This window comes from Heteronotia binoei, chromosome 4 (assembly GCF_032191835.1).
Source record: "Heteronotia binoei isolate CCM8104 ecotype False Entrance Well chromosome 4, APGP_CSIRO_Hbin_v1, whole genome shotgun sequence".
NCBI classification, from domain to species: domain Eukaryota; kingdom Metazoa; phylum Chordata; class Lepidosauria; order Squamata; family Gekkonidae; genus Heteronotia; species Heteronotia binoei.
In genome coordinates this window covers 17,595,488-17,616,320 of record NC_083226.1, presented here as the reverse complement: position 1 = coordinate 17,616,320, position 20,833 = coordinate 17,595,488, and the positions used below count along the sequence as shown (strand labels likewise).

The following is a 20,833-nucleotide window of genomic DNA, read 5'->3' as shown; positions in this document are numbered from 1 at the left end:
GCGTCACCCCAGAGTCGAAAACGACTGGTGCTTGCACAGGGGACTACCTTTACCTTTTTAGATAGCCTGTATTTTTTATTTCATGTGCACTGTATATTTGTGTTGATTGTTTATTTGTAATTTTGAAAACTAATAAAAACTTTAAATTAAAAGAAAACAGCAATGATTGCAGAAATTCCAACACCTATCACAGACGAGAAAAAAAACGGGCAACAACTGGGCAGAGCACCTGTTTGGCCAAGGTGTACAGAACACAAAGGAAGCTTGGAAAAGTCTGTGTCGAGTTCTTCTGGTTTTCATTTAAAGTGGGGGAGAAAAACCACACACACACTTTCAAGTTGACAACCTTTATTTTACTTTCTGAAAACCAAAATACGATACACTCTGGTAGTTCTCCAAAGAGAGACCGGACTCTTAAACTGGCAATTAAATTTACATTTATTGTTTAACACAAAAAAAGGTCACAGATTTGCCAGGAAAAAAGTGTACATGTTTCACATCCACTTCGACCTTTTAAATTCAATACCAAACCAAAAAAAAACCCCTTCCTTATTCAGTTCCCATGTTTATGCCCTCTCCATTCCTGAAATTACTAATTCCTCACAATCCAGTCCACGTGTTCTGCAATCTTTATCTTAAGGTGAAGAATATCTCTTGCTCTCTGGATTGTTTTCTTTTATAAGAAACAGCATTACATTTTCCATTTTCAGGATCATTCAGGCATGGACCAAAAAAACACAGTTATCTAGCCTCTCCGAGCAGAGCTGCTGGAACTGGCTGGCAGTCCACATTCAGCCTGCCCTCTTTCACTTATCCATGCGATTCAGCTTGCAAATTATCCGAGACAAATCGGCTGCTTCAGAACACCCAAAGCTGTCTGCATTTTTACAGATAAAAGCTCTTGGAGCACAGAAAGACAGCCCTGTGAGGAAGGAACGTAAGCCCTTCTGGTCTGAATAATTTAGTCAGAAAAAGTTTCAGAGATTGCCATGAATTCTGTACGACTCCCAACATCATGATTCAAAAACGGCTCACAAATAATATCCTGCCATGGTCAAACCCTTAACAGTTGAGCTCACTCCCTTTTCTGGGACACAGTTGAGTGTAAGATGTTTCCGTACACAAAACCTGAAACCGCTCTGACTTAAATAATGATTATCTGCAATAGTAAGAGGTACATCGAAAGCTGCAGAGAAAGCTGATCCTTGAACCCCACCCATACAAACACACGTTTTTGTTAAGATAGTATAGCAGAGACAGTAAAGACTTCTGCTGGAAGCCACTGTTTGGACTCTAAGCTTATATGAACATAAAACCCGGTCTGACAGAATAATTTTTGTCCATTTAAACCTGAAATATTCTGTTATCAGTAGTACCGCTGATTAGGACATAACCCAAAAAGACAAGATCAGACCCAAAACTGATCTCACCACACATCTTTTTCCCTCATAACACAGTTCTTGAGGGAAATTGTAGAACCACCACAATAAGCCCGTTTCTACCTTGAGTCATGCCAAAACATATGTTATGAAGACTCCTTCTGGTCTTTGAACTTGAGAGACCTCCAGCAACACCCAGCTGATCTTTTGAATTATTCATAACTGAACCTCTCAACCTTCCAAGATGCCGCCTCTGAAACACCAGTTAGGAAACTAATTCTATAGGCAGTTTCAGTTCTCAAATTCTCCAAGGCTGAAGTCACAGGTCACTGCTGCTGTGCCCACCCCTAATATTACTGCAGACATTCATAGAGAATAACAATGAACAGCAAAGTGGTACATAAGTAAGACATTTGTCAATAGAAGGTCCATCTGGTTCCATCATATCGATACTGGTTGAGCTTCAAGACAAGCTTCAGTAACTGACTAGGAAAAAGACCACACAACTCCATACATCTGCAGAACTTGCATTATTAGTGTTTTAAAGGGAGAAGTGTCCCCTTTAAAAGACTAATAGCATAACAGATAACCCAGGCTTCCATTAGGGGAGCGAAGAGAAAACTGAAGGGTTAACTCTCCCTTCTCTCCACACACAGCCACAATGCAAATGCAGGCTACATTTATGGACAGATAAAGATGCAACATCATTGCCTGGTCTTTTTATTTTCTTGCTAAGACAGATCTTTAAAACCTTTCAACAAAATTCCAGCAAGGGAAGTTTGATTTGCTGTAATATTCAACATTGCACTGACCTGCTAGGGGAAAAAAACTTATATAAAAAAATATAAAGAGAAAGAGGTATGTGTGGTCATATTTATGAGTACCTAAACTTTTAAAGGGGTTTCATTTAACAAGCTGAAGTTTCCAAACTGTGTAACTTTAAGTGCCTTCCTTTCCCAACCAAAAAATACTGTAGAACAGGGGTGGCCAACGGTAGCTCTCCAGATGTTTTTTGCCTACAACTCCCATCAGCCCCAGTCAGCATGGCTGATGGCTGGGGTTGATGGGAGTTGTAGGCAAAAACATCTGGAGAGCTACCTTTGGCCATCCCTGCTGTAGAATTGTCAGCATTCTTTAACATAGATCCTTCTCCACTTTTCTGTTTGTGGCCACAACTTGAAGAAAACTGACTTCTCAGGGGGAGAAAAAATAATAATAATGCCCTCTGCTACAATCCTGCACACTGTCTAGCACATAAATCCCAGTGATTTTAGTGGAATTGGAGATTAGACACATACAGGACGGTCGTTCCATGGTCACACCAGCCAATACACCATGACATAAGGTTGCTGGTGAACTTCAGGAGCCAGAGAAACAACCAAGCAAATTTTCTTGTCCAACACTATCGTTCAACATTCAGTTTTAAGAATTTAAGAACAAAATAAAGTACAGAGGACACAATATTTCTCTGGCTATAAATCATACAATCCTTTCTAGCAAATAAAAAAGAGGCTACAGTGTGGCTTATCCAAGAACTCTTCAAATTGCAGCCCTGGAGGTATTCTTCTGTAGAGGAAAGATCTAGAAGGCATTACAGGAAGTACGAGTCAGTTACAAGGCAACCAAGTGGGATACAACTGGCCACAGGGATCTGGAATATAGTAGCTGCTGAAGTTTGCATCGCTGACATATGGAGCGGGTTGGTAGTAGCAAGTGACATTCGTGGCGTTAGGGATGACGTTTTGTTCTACCAGAACTCTGAACGCCATGAGGGAGATCAGGTTCAGCGTCTGCCTTCGCTCGTGTCCCATGAGGCACACCGTGCTCTCGTTGACCACTCTGCGCAAGATCGTGAGGTAGTCGTATTTGCTTTGGTCTTCGATGGCAAAGTGGTTCTGGAGGTATTGCTCCAGTTTACGTTGTTGCTCCAGAATATCTGGGAAGTCTATGAAGAACCGGGAACACATGTAGCGCTCCAGACTCTTGATCTCCTCTCTGTTCAAGGGTTTGAAATTCCTCACAAGGAGGTTGCTATACTTGAGAAGGCCGCCACCTCTGATCTCCTCGGGGTTCTTAGTAGCGATCAGTCTGTTCTGAAGATGATCGAGAGCTGCCCCAAAGTCACCGTACATACTCTCTCCAATCACAGTTGGATGGAAATGCTCAGACATAGGGTTTTCTGAGCAACTGTAGTACAAAAGCAGCGAATCGAGTATTATTTGGAAAGAATCCACACTGAACTCAAATTGCCGCCTTATACGGTCCACAAATTTCAGCTCCACATTCCTACCGTGATTGTTGGAGAGAGAGATTAAGCTCCACCGGTCCACTTCAGTGTAGACCTTCACCAGCTTTTGAATATAGGCTTCCTTCAGCGTCATGGGGGTAATTTTTAGTTTGCTCACCCCTTCAGGCAAGAAGTTCAAAAGGGACTGGAGAACCACATCTCGGACTAACTGGAACTCTGCCTCGCTCGCGAGGGTCACTTGAAAGACAAGATCCAGATCCTTACAGCCCAGTCCGTTATCTTTGACCAAGACCTGACCAGCTGCAGAACCATTCAGACGGACGTCGTGCACCTGAATTTTGGCTTCTTCCAACCTGCTGCGAACGGTCTGGACAATGTCCTTCAAGGTTACTTTCAGAGTCGGGAAATTGCCTCGTCCGTGGATTGGTACCACCTCCGACAGGATTGCGTGCAGGCGACTGACTTGATCCCAGCTTAGCACGCTGCGGGACGCATTGTCGGTTTTATGCTTGTTATCAGCCATGGTAGAGTTCGATGTTCAAAGCAACTACGAAAGGGAGGGGAAAAACACTTAAATCAGACTGCACAGAGGCAACAAGAGGTAATATAGCAATAATTATTCCAAGGGAAGAGGTTTTCCATGGAGTGGGGAAAGCCCTACTGGACACTGGAGCCGAGACAAAAGTCTGGGAATTTCTCTTGCTCTAGACTCTGCAGACTGGCAGTCCTGGGCTTCCCAACCTCCTGGTGGGGCCTGGAGACCTCCCCAAATTTCAACTAATCTCCAGATCACAGAGATCAGTTTACCTGGAGAAAATGGCTGTTTTAGAGGCTGCACTCTATGGAATTACACTGCTGAGGCGCCTCCTCTCCCCAAACCCCACCCACCTCAGGCTCCTCCCCCCAGATCTTCAGGAATTTCTCAACCCAAAGTTGGCAACCCTAGGTCATCCCCCCCATAGTATAGTTCACACTCCTGGCAGCTGAAAGAGGAACTCTGTCTCTTCTATCTAACTCAGTTCTTCCGATACCTTTCCTAAAAACAGTTGTTAAGTAGTTTTCTTGTGTTCTGCACAGTGAAAACAGATGGGATTAGTTCATTCATTTTCTCAGCAGTCTCCCTATCTGCTTTTAGCAATCATTTCACCCCTTTGGACCCCACCTCCGAGCCAGCATTTCAATCGGAATTTAAAGAAACTCTTAAAGAGTTTTTAATTTTTAGCACTGTACCCCCTACAGCTTATAGATACTAAGAACCTTATTCAGTAAAGACTTGCACATTTGAAACAAAGCCTTTTTGCCTTTAATTACTTCCTTGACTTTATTGTGGCAAGGCACTGACCAACGGAAAGGAGTATCCAGCAAACCAAATGTGTATTGGGGGTATTGGGGGGAGGGGGAAAGAACAGGCACACAGCCTGCCAATCAAAAGACCATAGCTGGAATCTTAACACAATGCATCGGAAGGCAGTAGGGTTGCCAAGTCCAATTCAAGAAATATCTGGAGACTTTGGGGGTGGAGCCAGGAGCAAGGTTGTGACAAGCATAACTGAATTCCAAAGGGAGTTCTATCCATCACATTTAAAGGGACTGCACACCTTTTAAATGCCTTCCCTCTATTGGGAATAATGAAGGATAAGGGCACCTTCTTTGGGGTCTCTTAGAATTGGACCCTTTGGTCCAATCTTTTTGAAACTTGGAGGGTGTTTTGAGGAGAGGCATTGGATGCTATGCTGAAAATCTGGTGCCTCTAACTCAAAAAACAGCCCTCCTCAAGCCCCAAATACCCGTGGATCAATTCTCCATTATACCCTATGGCAGGGGTGGCCAACGGTAGCTCTCCAGATGTTTTTTGCCTACAACTCCCATCAGCCCCAGCTATTGGCCATGCTGGCTGGGGCTGATGGGCATTGTAGGCAAAAAACATCTGGAGAGCTACCTTTGGCCACCCCTGCCCTATGGGAATCTGTCTCCATAGGGAATAATGGAGTGCCCAACAGACATAAGAGAAGCCAACATGGCTTCTCTTATGTTCTCTTATGTCTGGGGCAGTGATGCTCTGTATTCTTGGTGCTTGGGGGGAGCACAGTGGGAGGGCTTCTAGTGTTATGGCCCCACTGGTGGGCCTCCTGATGGCAACTGGGTTTTGGCCACTGGGTGACACAGAGTGCTGGAATGGATGGGCCATTGACCTCCAACATGGCTCCAACATGGGCCATGGGCCATTGACCTCCAACATGGCCATTGACCTCCAACATGGCCCCAAATACCCGTGGATCAATTCTCCATTATACCCTATGGCAGGGGTGGCCAACGGTAGCTCTCCAGATGTTTTTTGCCTACAACTCCCATCAGCCCCAGCTATTGGCCATGCTGGCTGGGGCTGATAGGCATTGTAGGCAAAAAACATCTGGAGAGCTACCTTTGGCCACCCCTGCCCTATGGGAATCTGTCTCCATAGGGAATAATGGAGTGCCCAACAGACATTTCCCTTTCCCTCTCCCCCCTCTGCTTTCTGATGACCCTGAAGTGAGGGGAGGGCCTCCAAACCAGGGGATCCCCTGCCTCCACCTGAGGACTAGCACCCCTAGAAGAGCAAAAAAAGCAGTGCAAAGTTGGAGATCAACTCCACAGCTAGCTGAAAAGTCACAGAGAAATGCAGGCAGCAATGCCCTGGAATAGAGACACAGGGGCCTAGTCGCAGCCAGTGTTCCCTCTAAGCTGAGTTAGTGCGAGCTAGCTCGCCATTTTTGGCCTCTGGCTCAAAAATGTTTGCCTTAGCTCAGGAAGGATGGCCCCAGAGCAACCTAATTTATGCAGCAGCCAAATCGCTCGCTCACAACCACCAGCTCACAAAGCAGGAATTTTTGATTGCAAGACTCCACAGTTTAGAGGGAGCATTGGTCACAGCCTCTGAAGCCTTCTAAAACAGTATCTTGGGGAAGCTTCACAAGAGGGGGGGGGGGGCTAGAGACCCACCGCCCCCCCCGCCGGTAATTCAAACACTAAGAACTCTTTCAATACCCCACTTTTTCCCCTCAATGAGGCATAAAGCAAAATGATGGGGATTCCTTCTCAACGCAGAAGAAATTTGAACCAAGTCCTGTCTCCAGTCCCAATGGAGGGACTCAGTCAGTCAGGCTTTCCCTTAGAGAGGGCATTCCCTGCCAGGTGAGTCCTACATAAGGACTAGCACAGGGGTGTCAAACTCATTTGTTATGAGGGCCGGATCTCACTTGTTGGGCCGGGCCATGTTGGGCTGGGTCATGTGTGTACCTATTTAAGATTAGATAGCAGAGATATAAGCTTTATAAAGGACACAAACACAATTAAAGGATTTTAAAAAAACAACCTTAAAATCTGCTTAAAACATTAGCACTCATTGGTCTTAAAGGTGCTTTCTTTGTATTTCTCCCATGGGATCCAGGGAACTGGACAAAAGAAGCTCTGGCTCTTTCCTTCCTTCCCCAGAGGAGCAGGACGGGGAGGAGTCTCAGCTAATAGAAGGTTTGGCTCAGTAGCTCTGCTGTGTGATTGTGATAGCCTGGCAAAGCAAGTTCTTCCATTCCCCCCTTCCTCCCCAAGGGAGGAGCCTCAGCCAATGGAGAAAACAGAGGTTTTGCTCCGTAGCTCCTGCGCAATTGAGGAAGCCTTGCAAAACAAGCTGTTACACAGAAGGAAGTGAGAGAGGAGAGAGAGAAGGAAACAGATGACAGCCAGTTGCTTGGGGGTCCGATTTGGCCCCTGGGCCAGCTCTTTGACACCCCTGGACTAGCAGTTGCTAAACAAAGAGTTATTCTTTTTCAAAGGAAGAGAGTGCACCTCTTTCTCTTCCTCCCAACTAATGCCTCTGATTTGTCTCTAAAACAGCCCAAAATTTGCTTGACCCATGCATTCCATGGCTGGTTGAAATGGCCTCAGACTCAATGAGAAACTAAATTCTTCATTAAAACTGTCTCCTACCTTGTGAAACCTGTCTTTTACTGGTCTAAGAAATTATGTATCAGTTTCTCATGACTAGTACTGAGACAGGGCAGGAAAAAATCAGGAATACAGAATGCTTTCGGTATGAGATTTTTTTTCCTCAGAAGTTATTAAAATATACAGATGCATCCTGTTGTTTGCATGTCACACAAAACTACAAAGAAATGGACTACTAAAAAAAAACTTTGTGGAATCTGTTCATCCCATTTGTTCCAACACAAACAAGTCTTGCTCACATCTGCTGAAATAAAGCAGTTATCACATTCCTTTGTATCTTAATTGGGCTCAGTTGATATCCCAGTAATACAGAAGACTTTAGAGAGAATGAACAACACTTATGTTTGGAGTCAACATCCATTTTAGGCTAGTTTCTTTTGTCCCTCACAGATTTAAACACCACGAGAAACGGTTCAAGAGCTATTGCAGTGGACGGCTGAGGGGTGAGGTGTGCTTCACACCATTTCCTACTGAAGTCTTCCCCCCCCCTTCTCACACTTTTGTTCATCATCCAAGAAAAGAGTTCCACGAAATTCCAAAGCTAGTTCACAACTACTAAGCTCCGCAAGTTCTAATAGGAATTTTGAGACAACTTGCATTTTTAACCCCCTTCTAGCTGCACACATTTGTGTTTTTAAATCACCAGCGGACAAGCAAAAAGACCATTAAAAAAAAAAGTACCATTGTGTATGGAGGATTTGCACAATGCTTTCCTCAAAGCAGTCCTCTCAAAGCAATTCCCTGGCAGCCCAACCCTAACCATATTTACTCACAGCGCATTCTACGGGACTTCTATAGTGGTGGCAGCCTTTGGCACCCAAACCCTTGTCTTCCAGGCACCTGACCATAAAGGTTATTTACTTTGGCATTAGCTTTTGTGGGCAAAGAGCCCGTTTTATACACCCAAAGTGAAACCTTATACTGCAGATACACTCTTGAGCCACAAATGAAAAATGTAAATAAACTCACATGAAATGTCCACACAGTAAAGTGACTTTCGAGACACCACTGTGGAGCTATGGGATAGGGTTGCCAAGTCCAATTCAAGAAATATCTGGGGACTTTGGGGGTGGAGCCAGGAGACATTAGGGGGAGAGCCAAGATCAAGGCTGTGACAAGCATCATTGAACTCCAAAGGGAGTTCTGGCCATCACATTTAATGGGACGGCACACCTTTTCAATTCCTTTCTTCCACAGGAAATAATGAAGGATAGGGGCACCTTCTTTGGGGGCTCATAGAATTGGACCCCCTGGTCCAATAGTTTTGAAACTTGGGGGGTATTTTGGGGAGAGGCACTGGATCCTATACTGCAAATTTGGTGCCTCTACCCCAAAAAACAGCCCCCCCCCCGAGCCCCAGATACCCGCGGATCAATTTTCCATGGGAATAAATCTCCATAGGGAATAACAGAGTTCCCAGCAGACATTTCCCTCCCCTCCCCCTGCTTTCTGACGACCCTGAAGCGGGGGGAGAGTCTCCAAACCAGGGGATCCCCTGCCCCCACCTGGAGATTGGCAACCCTACTATGGGAACATGCACACTACTTTCCATTGAAAACTTCCATTGAAGACTTGGAGGCAAGATCAGGCGAAGGCCTCAGCCTCTAGGCCCTCTTGTTGGCTCTTCAGAGGAACTGGCTGGCCACCGTGTGAGACAGGAAGCTGGACTAGATGGAAGTATATATCTCCATACAGTTCAAGCTTCTATCCAGAGCAGTGGGTAGTTTAACTGAGGCAACACCTAACCAGTTTGCACAGCTCAAAAGGCCAATTCTTCACACAAACAATTGAGTAACAACTAGAGCTGCCAAGGTAGAGGCAGGGGATCCCCCAGTTTGGAGGCCCTCCTCCCGTTTCAGGGTCATCAGAAAGCGGTGGGGAGAGGATAGGGAAATGTCTGCTGGATGCTCCATTATTCCCGATGGAGACTGATTCCCATATGGCATAATGGAGAATTGATCTACCGGTATCTGGGGCTCTGGGGGGGGCTGTTGTTTGAGTTAGAGGCACCAAACTTTCGGCACAGCATCCAGTGCCTCTTCTCAAAACACTCTCCAAGTTTCAAAACGATTGGACTAGGGAGCCCAATTCTATGAGCCCCAAAAGAAGGTGCCCCTATCCATCATTATTTCCAGTGGAGGGAAGGCATTTAAAAGGTGTGCAGTCCCTTCAAATGTGATGTCCAGAACTCCCATTGGAGTTCAGTCGTGCTTGTCACAACCTTGCTCCTGGCTCCACCCCATAGTTTCCTGGCTCCACCCCCAACGTCCTCAGATATTTCTTGAATTGGACACCGCAACCCTAGTAATGATTATTGGCGGCTACTATCCATGGTGACTGAGGGAAACCTCTACCTTCAGAGGCCCTCTGAGTCCCAGAGCCAGGAGGCAAGATCAGACGAAGGCCTCAGTCTGTTGTTGGCTCTTCAGAGGAATTGGCTGGCCACTGTGTCAGACAGGAAGCTGGACTAGATGGACCACTGGTCTGATCCTGCTGGCCTCTTCTTGTGTTACTTGAGGAGCTGACAGTGCCCATGGGGCTGCCGGCAAAGGCTACAGGCATGGCTTAGGCCCACCATCTTGTTCCCAGGTGAGCTGGAGGCTCTGTTGCAGTGTGTTCAGTTTAGTACAACTCTGATGTCTCTCCCCACTCTCTGTCTTTCTCTCGCTCACACACATACTTGTATGCCAGCATACTATCTCCTTTCCAGATGTGTTTTGGGAGCTCCAAAAGGTTGCTTAATCCAGAGCACACCTCATGATGGGTTGTTTCTAGCCATGTCCTATGTGACAGCCACACCAATGTGCATCCAACCATCCACAGGAGCCTTCCTCCAGCAGAGAGCCAGTTTGGTGTAGCAGTTAAGTGCATGGACTCTAATCTGGAAGAACCAGGTTTGATTCCCCACTCCTCCACATGCAGCTGCTGGCGTGACCCTGGGCCAGCCACAAGTTCTCAGCAGAGCTGTTCTACTTAAGAGCAGTTCTTATAAGAGTTCTCTCAGGCCCACCTACCTCACAGGGTATCTATTGTGGGGAAAGGAGGAAAAGGAGATTGTAAACTGCTGAGACTCCAAGTGAAGGGTAGGGTACAAATCCAATCTCTTCTTCTTCCAATGGAAGGGCCATTTAAGCTGGAGGAAGGCGTCAACCGTGAGCCAAAAGGAAAGGGGTGGTACAGATCTATTTTAATGAACGTATTACAAAATTCATAACTAAGTTTTCTCCGTTGGAAGTTACAGGATCCACCTCAGTGGTTCCAATTCCTTGGATGGAAACTTGCATTTGAAGGACTTCTGTCAAACATTTCTAAGGCTGTGATCACACACACTAAATAATGCACTTAAAAATCCAATTGGAAAGTAGATTGAACGTGCATTATTTAGTGGGTGTGATCGCAGCCCTAAAATCACTAGGCCTGCCAAATGAAGTGAAGGGACAGGAGAGATAAAGCCAAAAGGGGTTTTCAGAGACAGAGCAGTCCCAAAGAATTTGCACAGCCAGCTCCTTGGCCCTCCCCATAGCTCCTAGCTAAAAGTGCTCTAGTGTATGTATCTTCTGGTCAAGGACCATACTCCTGCACAGCCCTTTGGGTTCCTGGACAGTCTCCATATCTACCAGCAACAACAGCCCAGGGTTTAGATCAGGGGTGGCCAAACATGCTTAATGTAAGAGCCACACGGAGGAAATGTAAGAATTTTGAGATGCAAGACATGAACATCAGAAGGAGGGAAGGAGCTATAACTTTAAATACATTCGCCAAGCTGCCGGCTAAGCTTGGCTCGGAGAAGTTATTTAAAGAGACAAATGCCTTCTCCAAGCCAGCCAATGGGGGCTTCAAGAGCAGCACAATATGTGTGAGTCACATGTGGCGTCCAAGCAACAGTTTGGCTAACCCTGGTTTAGACTGTGAAACAAACTCAGACGTCAATTCTGCAGGGCTGGTTACTCCACAACACTGTTACAGAACCCAACACCAGCAGCTGTGCCTTCGGTGATTCACTCCCTTGCTTATCCTCCACTGTGATGTACACACAGCCATCCATCAACAATGCCCTTTTGCTGACTGCAAACAAGCTAGTCCCCAGGCAACTGTTTAAAAAAAGTCAGCATGAAAATGACAACGTTCAGAAACCCATGGGTGAGCATTTCATTCTTTCAGGACAACCAGGGCCTTTTGTTTCTGGGGGAACAGGACGGAATGGAATTCCGGAGCCTCTTTGTGGAAACCAAATTCCCCCAAAATGCTTAAAAGTTCACGAGGGGCACCCATGTGTTTCTTCTTCATTTCCCTCTTGAAAGTCCCAGCACCTCTTTTTTTCAGAAAAACAGCCCTGCAAGACAGTATTGCCGACCTGAACGTCACCATCGTTTAACAAAGGGAATTCAAAAGACCCCGTCTTGCACAAAATGGCCGACTGACTTATTTAATGAATGTATTTCAAACCCTGATAAGCTGTCTTTCTACCTTGTGGAACTCAAGGCAGCTTAGACTGTAAATGAAACAATGATTATATATATATATATATATATATATATATATATATATATATATATATATATATAAAGACTGCAATTTAAAATCTCAATTAGGACTCCCAACAAATAAAAACCCCTAAATTAGTTAAAGATAGTCTTAAATGAAGTATCAATAGAACTATATTAACCAGGGTGTGAGCAGAAGTCTTCCCTTTCCCAGCCATGTTAAAGTTGTGAAGTGTTATCAGATCGATTGAGATGGGTAGCTGCGTTGGTCTGAGGCAAGAGAACAAAGTTTGAGTTGTAAGTGTTATCAGTTAGAGCCACTGTGAAGGCTCCCCTCTGCTTACCAGGTATACTTTTGATTTCTGAGTAGAAATGTCATGTATTTTTTTGCATGCCATACAATGTTCTCACGCACACCTGGCGTGCATATTGTTATTTGCAGGGGTCGTTTTTTTGTAGAAAAATAGGTGCTGGAGCTCATCCAGGGATTGTTATGCAGCTGCAACTACTATCCAGTGAACAAGGTGGGGAGGAGGAGGGGGAACTGTCGGAAAGGTTCAGGAGCTCTGCTCCTGTGAGCTCCTGCTGAATTCAAGGCCTGGTTATTTAAAATACTGGGGTGTCACGCAGTGTTCCCTTTAAACTGAGTTGACGTGAGCTAGCTCAGATTTTTAGCCTCCAGCTCACACATTTTTGCCTTAGCTCAGGAAGGATGACCCCAGAGCACACTAATTTATGCAGTAGCTCGCAAAGCAGAATTTTTGCTCATAAGCCTCTGCAGCTTAGAGGGAACACTGGTGTCATGTCACACATTCAATTGACCCTAGCAGCACACATTTTCTGCCAACATAAAGGCATTGGCCTTTAAAATGTCCCAGGACTCCTTTCGCTTTACTCTCAGGGAAGCATTTCAGATGGCAGCCTGGCAGCCTTACGGACAGACAGACCATGAAGAAGAGACCATCAGGCCTTCCGCCTAGACCACAGGGGTTACACAGAAGAGAAAAGCAATGGATTTACTACATTCCACATCATGTCCAAGCCACTGAACCGACCCCACAAAAGCCTGTTGCAGAGTAAAGGAGGTGGTAAAGGCTGGACCACTTTAGATGGGGAGGGGGGTGGGGAGAATAGAAAATCATGGGGTTCTTCAGTGTTCCTCTACACCAGCAGGGTGGCCAAACTGTGGCTCTTTCACACATATTGCGTGGTTCTCAAGAAGCCCCCACCACTCCGTCAGCTGGCTTGGAGAAGGCATTTCTCTTTAAATCATTTCACCAAGCCAAGCCAGCTGGTGGCTTGGGGAATGCATTTAAAGTTGCTTTCTTTCCACTTCTCCCTCCCTCATCTATTTGCCTGCCTGCCTTGCAGCTCTCAAACATCTGACTTTCATGTCTTGTGGCTCTCAAACATCTGACATTTATTCTATGCGGCTCTCACATTAGGCAAGTTTGGCCACCCCTGCTTTACACCAATGCACAGCAGGCAACGCACAGACTTAAATGACGCTTAAAACCTCTCTAGTTCGATCCAAGTGAGCAGCCGTGTTGGTCTGAAGCGGCAGAACAAAGTAGGAGTCAAGTCCCACCTTTAAGACCAACAAAGTATCATTCAGAATGTAAGCATGAACACTTCTTCAGATGAGGAATCAGGTACAGCCAGCAGAGCCCCATACAGCTGGTAGGCAGTGGTTTAGAATGCAAAAGGGTACACATTTAAAATCCAATGACAGAATAGTAAAATTAAACTGAGCAAACCTTTGATCTCAGGCTGATGCTACCCAGATGTTGGTCTTAAAGTTGCGACTGGACTCCTACGTTGTTCTAACCTTTTTAGCATTTGCAGGGAGGGGGTTTCCAAACGTTTTCCATTTGCAGGGAGGGGGTTTCTCTTCTTTTTCCCTTACACGGAGCAACGTTCAAAAGTGGCATCCTATCTACACCCCCCCCCCGCCCGCACCGCGACCGACCCCCTTCGTTTTTTCTAGCTAAGGTCCCTTCAAAACCGGTCCCCAAAGTGGCAGCTGTCAATCACAGCTGCTTCCCTCGCCCCAGCCCGCGCTCACCAGCAGCCGTCTAAGCCTCTTTCCCCGACCCCCGCAGCGGCAGGCAGCCAACATTCACCCGCGGCCGCCCGGCGACTGCATTTATAAGCGCCGCCGTCAAAAGGGGACCCCGCCTCCAACCCCGGCGAGATAGCCAACCCGAGGGCAGGGAAGGGAAACCCAAAAAAGGGAATGGGGCCCAGCCATTGGCCGGCTTTATCGGAGTCGAGCCAGGTGCTTGGATCTACCGATAACGCTTCTGGACGTTCGAGGGCAGGGCGCGAAAGGGAAAGCGGAATGGGAGGCGCAGTCCTAAACTCTGCTCGCGACCTGAGTTCGATCCCGGCGGAAGCTGGGTTTTCAGGTAGCTGGCTCGAGGTTGACTCAGCCTTCCATCCTTCCGAGGTCGGTCAAATGAGTCCCCAGCTTGCTGTGGCGGGGAAGCGTAGATGACTGGGGAAGGCAATGGCAAACCACCCCGTAAATAGTCTGCCGTGGAAATGTTGTGAAAGCAACATCACCCCAGAGTCAAAAACGACTGGTGCTTGCACAGGGGACCTTTCCTTTCCTTCTACTCCAGTGCAACTGAGTGTTGAATAAAGAGGTTGTATAAGTTTTGCCGAAGGAGCCCCATGGCGCAGAGTGGTAAGCTGCAGTACAGCAGTCCAAGCTCTGCTCACGACCTGAGTTCGATCCCCGGTGGAAGCTGGGTTTTCAGGTAGTCTGCTCGAGGGTGACTCAGCCTTCCATCCTTCCGAGGTCGGTGAAATGAGTACCCAGCTTGCTGGGGGGAAAGCGTAGATGACTGGGGAAGGCAATGGCAAACCACTCATAAAAAGTCTGCTGTGAAAATGTTGTGAAAGCAACATCACCCCAGAGTCGGAAATGACTGGTGCTTGCACAGGGGACTACCTTTACCTTTTCAATGGGAGGTACTCTCTCTTTATGTCAGGTACAATTGACTACCCATCTGGGTATATGGACGTGTTTTAATGGGACGAGCACATATCCTTCTATTCCATTTTTCCTCCAAGCGTGAAGCTTAGGGTTACCCATCATCAATTTGCAGCAGGGGATTACACCCTATGGAGACCGGTTCCTAGAGGGCAGGGGTGGCCAAACTTGCTTTAACGTAAGAGCCACATGGAATAAACACCAGATGTTTGAAAGCCGGAAGGAAGGAAGGAAGGAAGGAAGGAAGGAAGGAAGGAAGGAAGGAAGGAAGGAAGGAAGGAAGGAAGGAAGGAAGGAAGGAAGGAAGGAAGGAAGGAAGGAAGGAAGGAGATGCATGGGGAGGGAGAGGTGGAAAGAAAGCAACTTTAAACACATTCTCTAAGCTGCTGGCAGGCTTGGCTTAGAGAAGTGACTTAAAGAGAAATGCCTTCTCCAAGCCAGCCGATGGGACAGTGGGGGCTTCGAGAGCCACACAATATGTATGAAAGAGCCACATGTGGCTTCTGAACCGCAGTTTGGCCACCCCTGCTATAGAACCTCTGGATCAGTCACACATACTCAACCAAATCTACCTCCAGGCCTCATTTTGGACAGGAGGTCACAGGAGTGGAGCTCCTCTAAATGTTACTGTGCTCTTTCTTTCTCTCCTCCCCGCCCCCCCACAATACTTGCTTCTGGGCTCCATTGTTCAAACCGCCTGTGAGAATTTTGCTGAACTCTAAGATTTGACAAACTTTCTAATATTTCCCCTCACAAAAAAAAAAAAATGGGAAAATAACCAAAACCTATAAAGCAGACAGATGGAAATCTTTCTCATGCCACTGTGGCCACGTAGGTGAAAGTCATTTTAAAAAGTATGATGGGAGTAAAGCGTTATGATGACAATTCTAATTCAAGAAGCATTTTAAGGTAGATGCTGAGCTGATATAATTTAGTACACCTTCCGGTGATGTCAGGGGTGTGCAGCATAGGCAAATGAGCTGTGCTAATGAGCTCGGCACCTCTTTTTCTACTAAATTTTCTACTAGGAGAGCCAGTTTGGTGTAGTGGTTAAGTGTGAGGACTCTTATCTGGGAGAACCGGGTTTGATTCCCCACTCCTCCACTTGCACCTGCTAGCATGGCCTTGGGTCAGTCATAGCTCTGGCAGAGGTTGTCCTTGAAAGGGCAGCTGCTGTGAGAGCCCTCTCCAGCCCCACCCACCTCACAGGGTGTCTGTTGTGGGGGAGGAAGGTAAAGGAGATTGTGAGCCGCTCTGAGACTCTTCGGAGTGGAGGGCGGGATATAAATCCAATATCTTCTTCTTAAATGATCCCTGCCTACCTCACAGGGACGTACGTTGTCGTGGTGATAAACCAAAGGAGAGGTCAATGATGTTGTGAGCCATGTTGGTGGTTCCAGCTGGGGATGGAAACAGGTTATCTAGACATCTACATAAAATATGGACAATCTGATTTATGGCATCCTTCCGAAGTCGGTAAAATTAATCCCCAGCTTGCTGGGGGGAGAGTGTAGATGACTGGGGAAGGCAATGGCAAACCACCCCATAAAAAAGTCTGCCGTGAAAATGTCATGATGCGACGTCACCCCAGAGTTGGAAGCAACTGGTGCTTGCACAGGGGACTACCTTTATCTTTTACCAAAGGGTGACTCAGAGAAAGGACTTCTTTGAGATTTCTCAGAAACAAGCTTACCCATGAAAACAAATCATCGCACAGAAAAGGGACAAATAGACACCAGGAACCGAGAATTAATGTTTAAACACATTGTTTCCCCACCCCGTGCATTTGCATGGGAATTTTCATCCCTTCTTTGGAACTGAGACCAGAACAAATGAGTGAAGATGTAAATCATTTGAAAGAAATGACTGCAGGAGGCCGGTATGGACGAAACCGAGACCCACCCCGGGTTATTTGGGGAGCTTGCAAACAAATTTGTGAAAGAGGCATGTTGGTTGAAGGGACAGGTGTTGAAGGAAATGAAAAGGCAGTTCAGTGATACTGCAGAAGAGAAACTGTAACGACGGAAAGCGTTGCCCTTGTGAATTGACTCTTCCTGCTTAGTCACTGGGGTGGAGGAACGGTAAAGATTTAAGATTTACCTGGAAACATAAAGCAAGGGCGTCAAGCTTATTAAATTATAGTCACTGGTCATAGCTCAGCCAATCAAGGTACTATCCACTGGTTTTAGAGCTTTATATTGCGAACCAGTGGAACTGTGACCCTCTACCATTATCTTGTGTCAGCTAGGGTTGCCAATCCCCAGGTGGGAGCAGGGGATCCCCCGGTTTGGAGGCCCTCCTCCTGCTTCAGGGTCATCGGAAAAGGGGGGAAAGTCTGCTGGGCACTCCAATATTCCTTATGGAGATTGGTTCCATTATACCCTAAGGAGACCAGAGAATTGATCCATGGGTATCTGGGACTCTGCGGGGGGGGGGGGGGGGGGGCTGAGGCACCAAATATTCAGCATAGCATCTGACACCTCTACTCAAAACATCCCCCAGGTTTCAAAAATATTGGTCCACAGTGTCCAATTCTATGAGCCCCCAAAAAGGTGCCCCTATCCGCCATTATTTCCAAACGAAGGGAAGGCATTTAAATAGCGCAGTCGCTTTAAATGTGATGGCCAGAACCCCCTTTCAGGTTCAGTCGTGCTTGCCACAACCTGGTTCCACCCCCAAAGTCCCCAGATATTTCTTGAGTCAGACCTGGCAAGCCTAGTCAGGAGACCAGGAGACTCTGATGACACTTCACATTTTTGGATTTAGTTGGGTCATGTATGGATTTGGACTTAAATTTCTAGTCCCAGACTTACAGAGAGTCTGGAATGTGCATGCAGACCTGCCCCGAGGCAAACTAGGCGATTACCTAGGGCACCAGCCATGTGACTCTATGATGTTAACACTGTGGGGAGTAGTTAGCCTTGCGTAGAAATGGCCCCGTGCGCATGTCCCTGAGATGCAAAAAGGGAACATTATTTTAAGGTGAATTTAAGTCCCACGTCTTCCTTCTGTGTGTTCCACAAGGTTGGTTTGTGCATGATTTTTTTGGTTGACTGGTCATGTCAACTGTGCTGTAACAATAACAACATCTTAGGGTATTCATAATCAGAGTGGTTTGAGGAGCGCATTTAAATAAGTGCTTGCTTATTTTAGAGCAGGAGTGGCCGAACTGTGGCTTGGGAGCCACATGTGGCTCTTTCACACATATTATGTGGCTCTCAAAGCCCCCGCCACCCCATTGGCCGGCTTGGAGAAGGTATTTAAAGTTGCTTTCTTTCCACCTCTCCCTCCCTCCTCCCTCTTCCCATCTATTTGATTTCCTTCCTTCCTTCCCTCAAACATGTCTCACGGCTCTCAGACATCTGACATTTATTCTATGTGGCTATTACGTTAAAGCAAGTTTGGCTTTTACGTTAAGCAAGTTTGGCCACTGCTGTTTTAGGTTCATGAAAACAGGCACATTTCGACTGACCGTGCAGTCAGATTGGTTTAACAGTGGTTCTAAAAAGAACCAATTAATGTTAAGGGCAGAAAAGAGATTCTAATGGTGCAATCCTGAGTACTGTTACACCCAGGGCTTTTTTTTTTTAGCAGGAACGCACAGGAATGCAGTTCCGGCTGGCTTGGTGTCCGGGGGTGTGGCCAAAATGCAAATTAGTTCTTGCTGGGCTTTTTCTACAAAAAAAGCCCTGTGTGAAACAGTGGCAACATCAGGGGTGTGGCCTAATATGCAAATTAGTTCCTGCTGGGCTTTTCCTACCAAAAAAGCCCTGGTTATACTTTTCTACGTTGATTGAAGTCACTGGGTTTCGAAGGTGTAACTCTGTTTAGGATTACATCGGATAGAATGGTGGCCCCATCACCTGTGCCTCTCAGAGGCCTGGGCAGTCATTCTGTACCCCTGAACCGGTGGCGCCCTAGGTGATTGTCTAAGTCGCCTAGCAGGAGGTCTGGCCCTCAGGCCCACCAGAGTCAATTTGGAACAGAACCACATCACGCAGAGAGAGGAGGCCAAAGTCTTCTCCCCCTCCCCTCTCAATGCAGTTTTCCTGACCTGAAATGGCCATGGGAGATACTATTGGCCCCAACTGGAATTGGGAAAACATACAGAGCCATCAATATGTGTGCGTTTCTCCAGTGGCCAAGTAGATTCTTCCTGGGGGCTGTTTTGGGTTGGGGAAAATAGCTCAGGGGCAGGGACTTGGCCCCTAAGAATATAGAATTGAGTTCTTCTCAGCTTGAAATTCACAAGAGAATGTCTGCTTGCCAAGATCCAGAAAGGAAGCAAGGAAAATGGAATGCGTACTTATGACCAGCGTTCCCTCTAAGCTGAGTTAGCGTGAGCTGGCTCACAGATTTTTAGCCTCCAGCTCACACATTTTTGTCTGAGCTCAGGAAGGATGGCCCCAGAGCACAGTAATTGATGCAGCAGCTCACTGCTTTCATGCCAGCAGCTCACCAAGTAGAATTTTTGCTCACAAGACTCTGCGGCGTAGAGGGAACGTTGCTGATGAGCTGAACTTCATGAAAAAGAAAAATAATAAGACAAAATGCATTTAGAAATTAAATGAAATGCTTTATTATGTAGTATAAATTACAAGAGCTTGAGCGCTGCTTGACAGTTACTAGCTCGACGGTCTGTTTTTCCCTTTTGGATTCTGAACTTCATGGTGGAATTCGAGCCCGAGTCTCACAGATGCAAGTCCAGCACTCCCACAGCTCTATACCCCACTAGCTCTCCTCACAGGGAAATGTGCAAAGGCAAGGGAGACCACATCTGGGAGACCGCTCCCGGCTTTGGCTGTCCGAGTTTCATGAGGATGCCTTCGCCATGACAAACAGCAGCGATTAAAATCATCCCAAGGGCATTGCTCCTAATATGTTTTTTATTGGAAGAAAGTTTCCAGTTGTTAAGTTCTGGAAATAGTTCACTGCATCGTTGGATGCAAAGGGATGGTGCTAAGTTTTAGGCAAAGCTCGATTTGTTGTTTGAAGCAGATTTTTAAAAAAATGTTTCTATTCAGATGCTGAAATTGCACCTCTTTGGGGTAGGGACTAGGGAGCTATCCGTGTTCGTTCCCTCCCCCTCCCTGCCCCCCCCCCCTTCTTCCGGAGTTGCTGAGGCAGAACAGTAGCAGGCAGGGTGTTTTGTCACTCGAAACCAAGCCCAATCACATTTCCCTTGAAAGAACTCAGTGGCTGTGGTTAAACCCCTAGAGCAGTGGTGTCGAACTCATTTGTTACGAGGGCCAGATCTGGCATAAATGAGACCTTGTTGGGCCGGGCCATGTGTGTATCTACTTAACATTATGTGGCAGAGATACAAATTTTATAAAAACTTAAAACATGCTTAAAACGTTAGCACTCATTGGACTTAAAGGTGCTTTCTTTGTATTTCTCCCATGGGATCCAGGGAACTGAGCAAAGGGAGCTCTGGCTCTTTCCTTCCTTCCCCAGGGGACTGGGGGGGGGGAGCTGCAGCCAATAGAAGGAAAAGAGGCTTGGCTCAGTAGCTCCACTGTGCCATTGAGAGAAAAAGATATTGGATTTATATCCCGCCCTCCACTCCGAAGAGTCTCAGAGCGGCTCACAATCTCCTTTCCCTTCCTCCCCCACAACAGACACCCTGTGAGGTGGGTGGGGCTGGAGAGGGCTCTCACAGCAGCTGCCCTTTCAAGGACAGAGTCTCAGAGCGGCTCACAATCTCCTTTCCCTTCCTCCCCCGCAACAGACACCCTGTGAG

At 46.6% G+C, this 20,833-nt stretch overlaps 1 protein-coding gene across 1 annotated transcript; it reads right to left on the bottom strand.

Moving 5' to 3' along the window:
- Positions 1-331: 331 nt before the first annotated feature.
- TENT5C (terminal nucleotidyltransferase 5C) lies at positions 332-14,217 on the bottom strand. The gene is made up of 2 exons (XM_060236856.1): positions 14,158-14,217; positions 332-4,174 (listed from the first exon to the last, which is right to left on the bottom strand). The coding sequence occupies exon 2, from the start codon at positions 4,148-4,150 to the stop codon at positions 2,987-2,989; it is 1,164 nt and encodes a 387-aa protein (XP_060092839.1). The 5' UTR covers positions 4,151-4,174; positions 14,158-14,217; the 3' UTR covers positions 332-2,986.
- Positions 14,218-20,833: the final 6,616 nt, after the last annotated feature.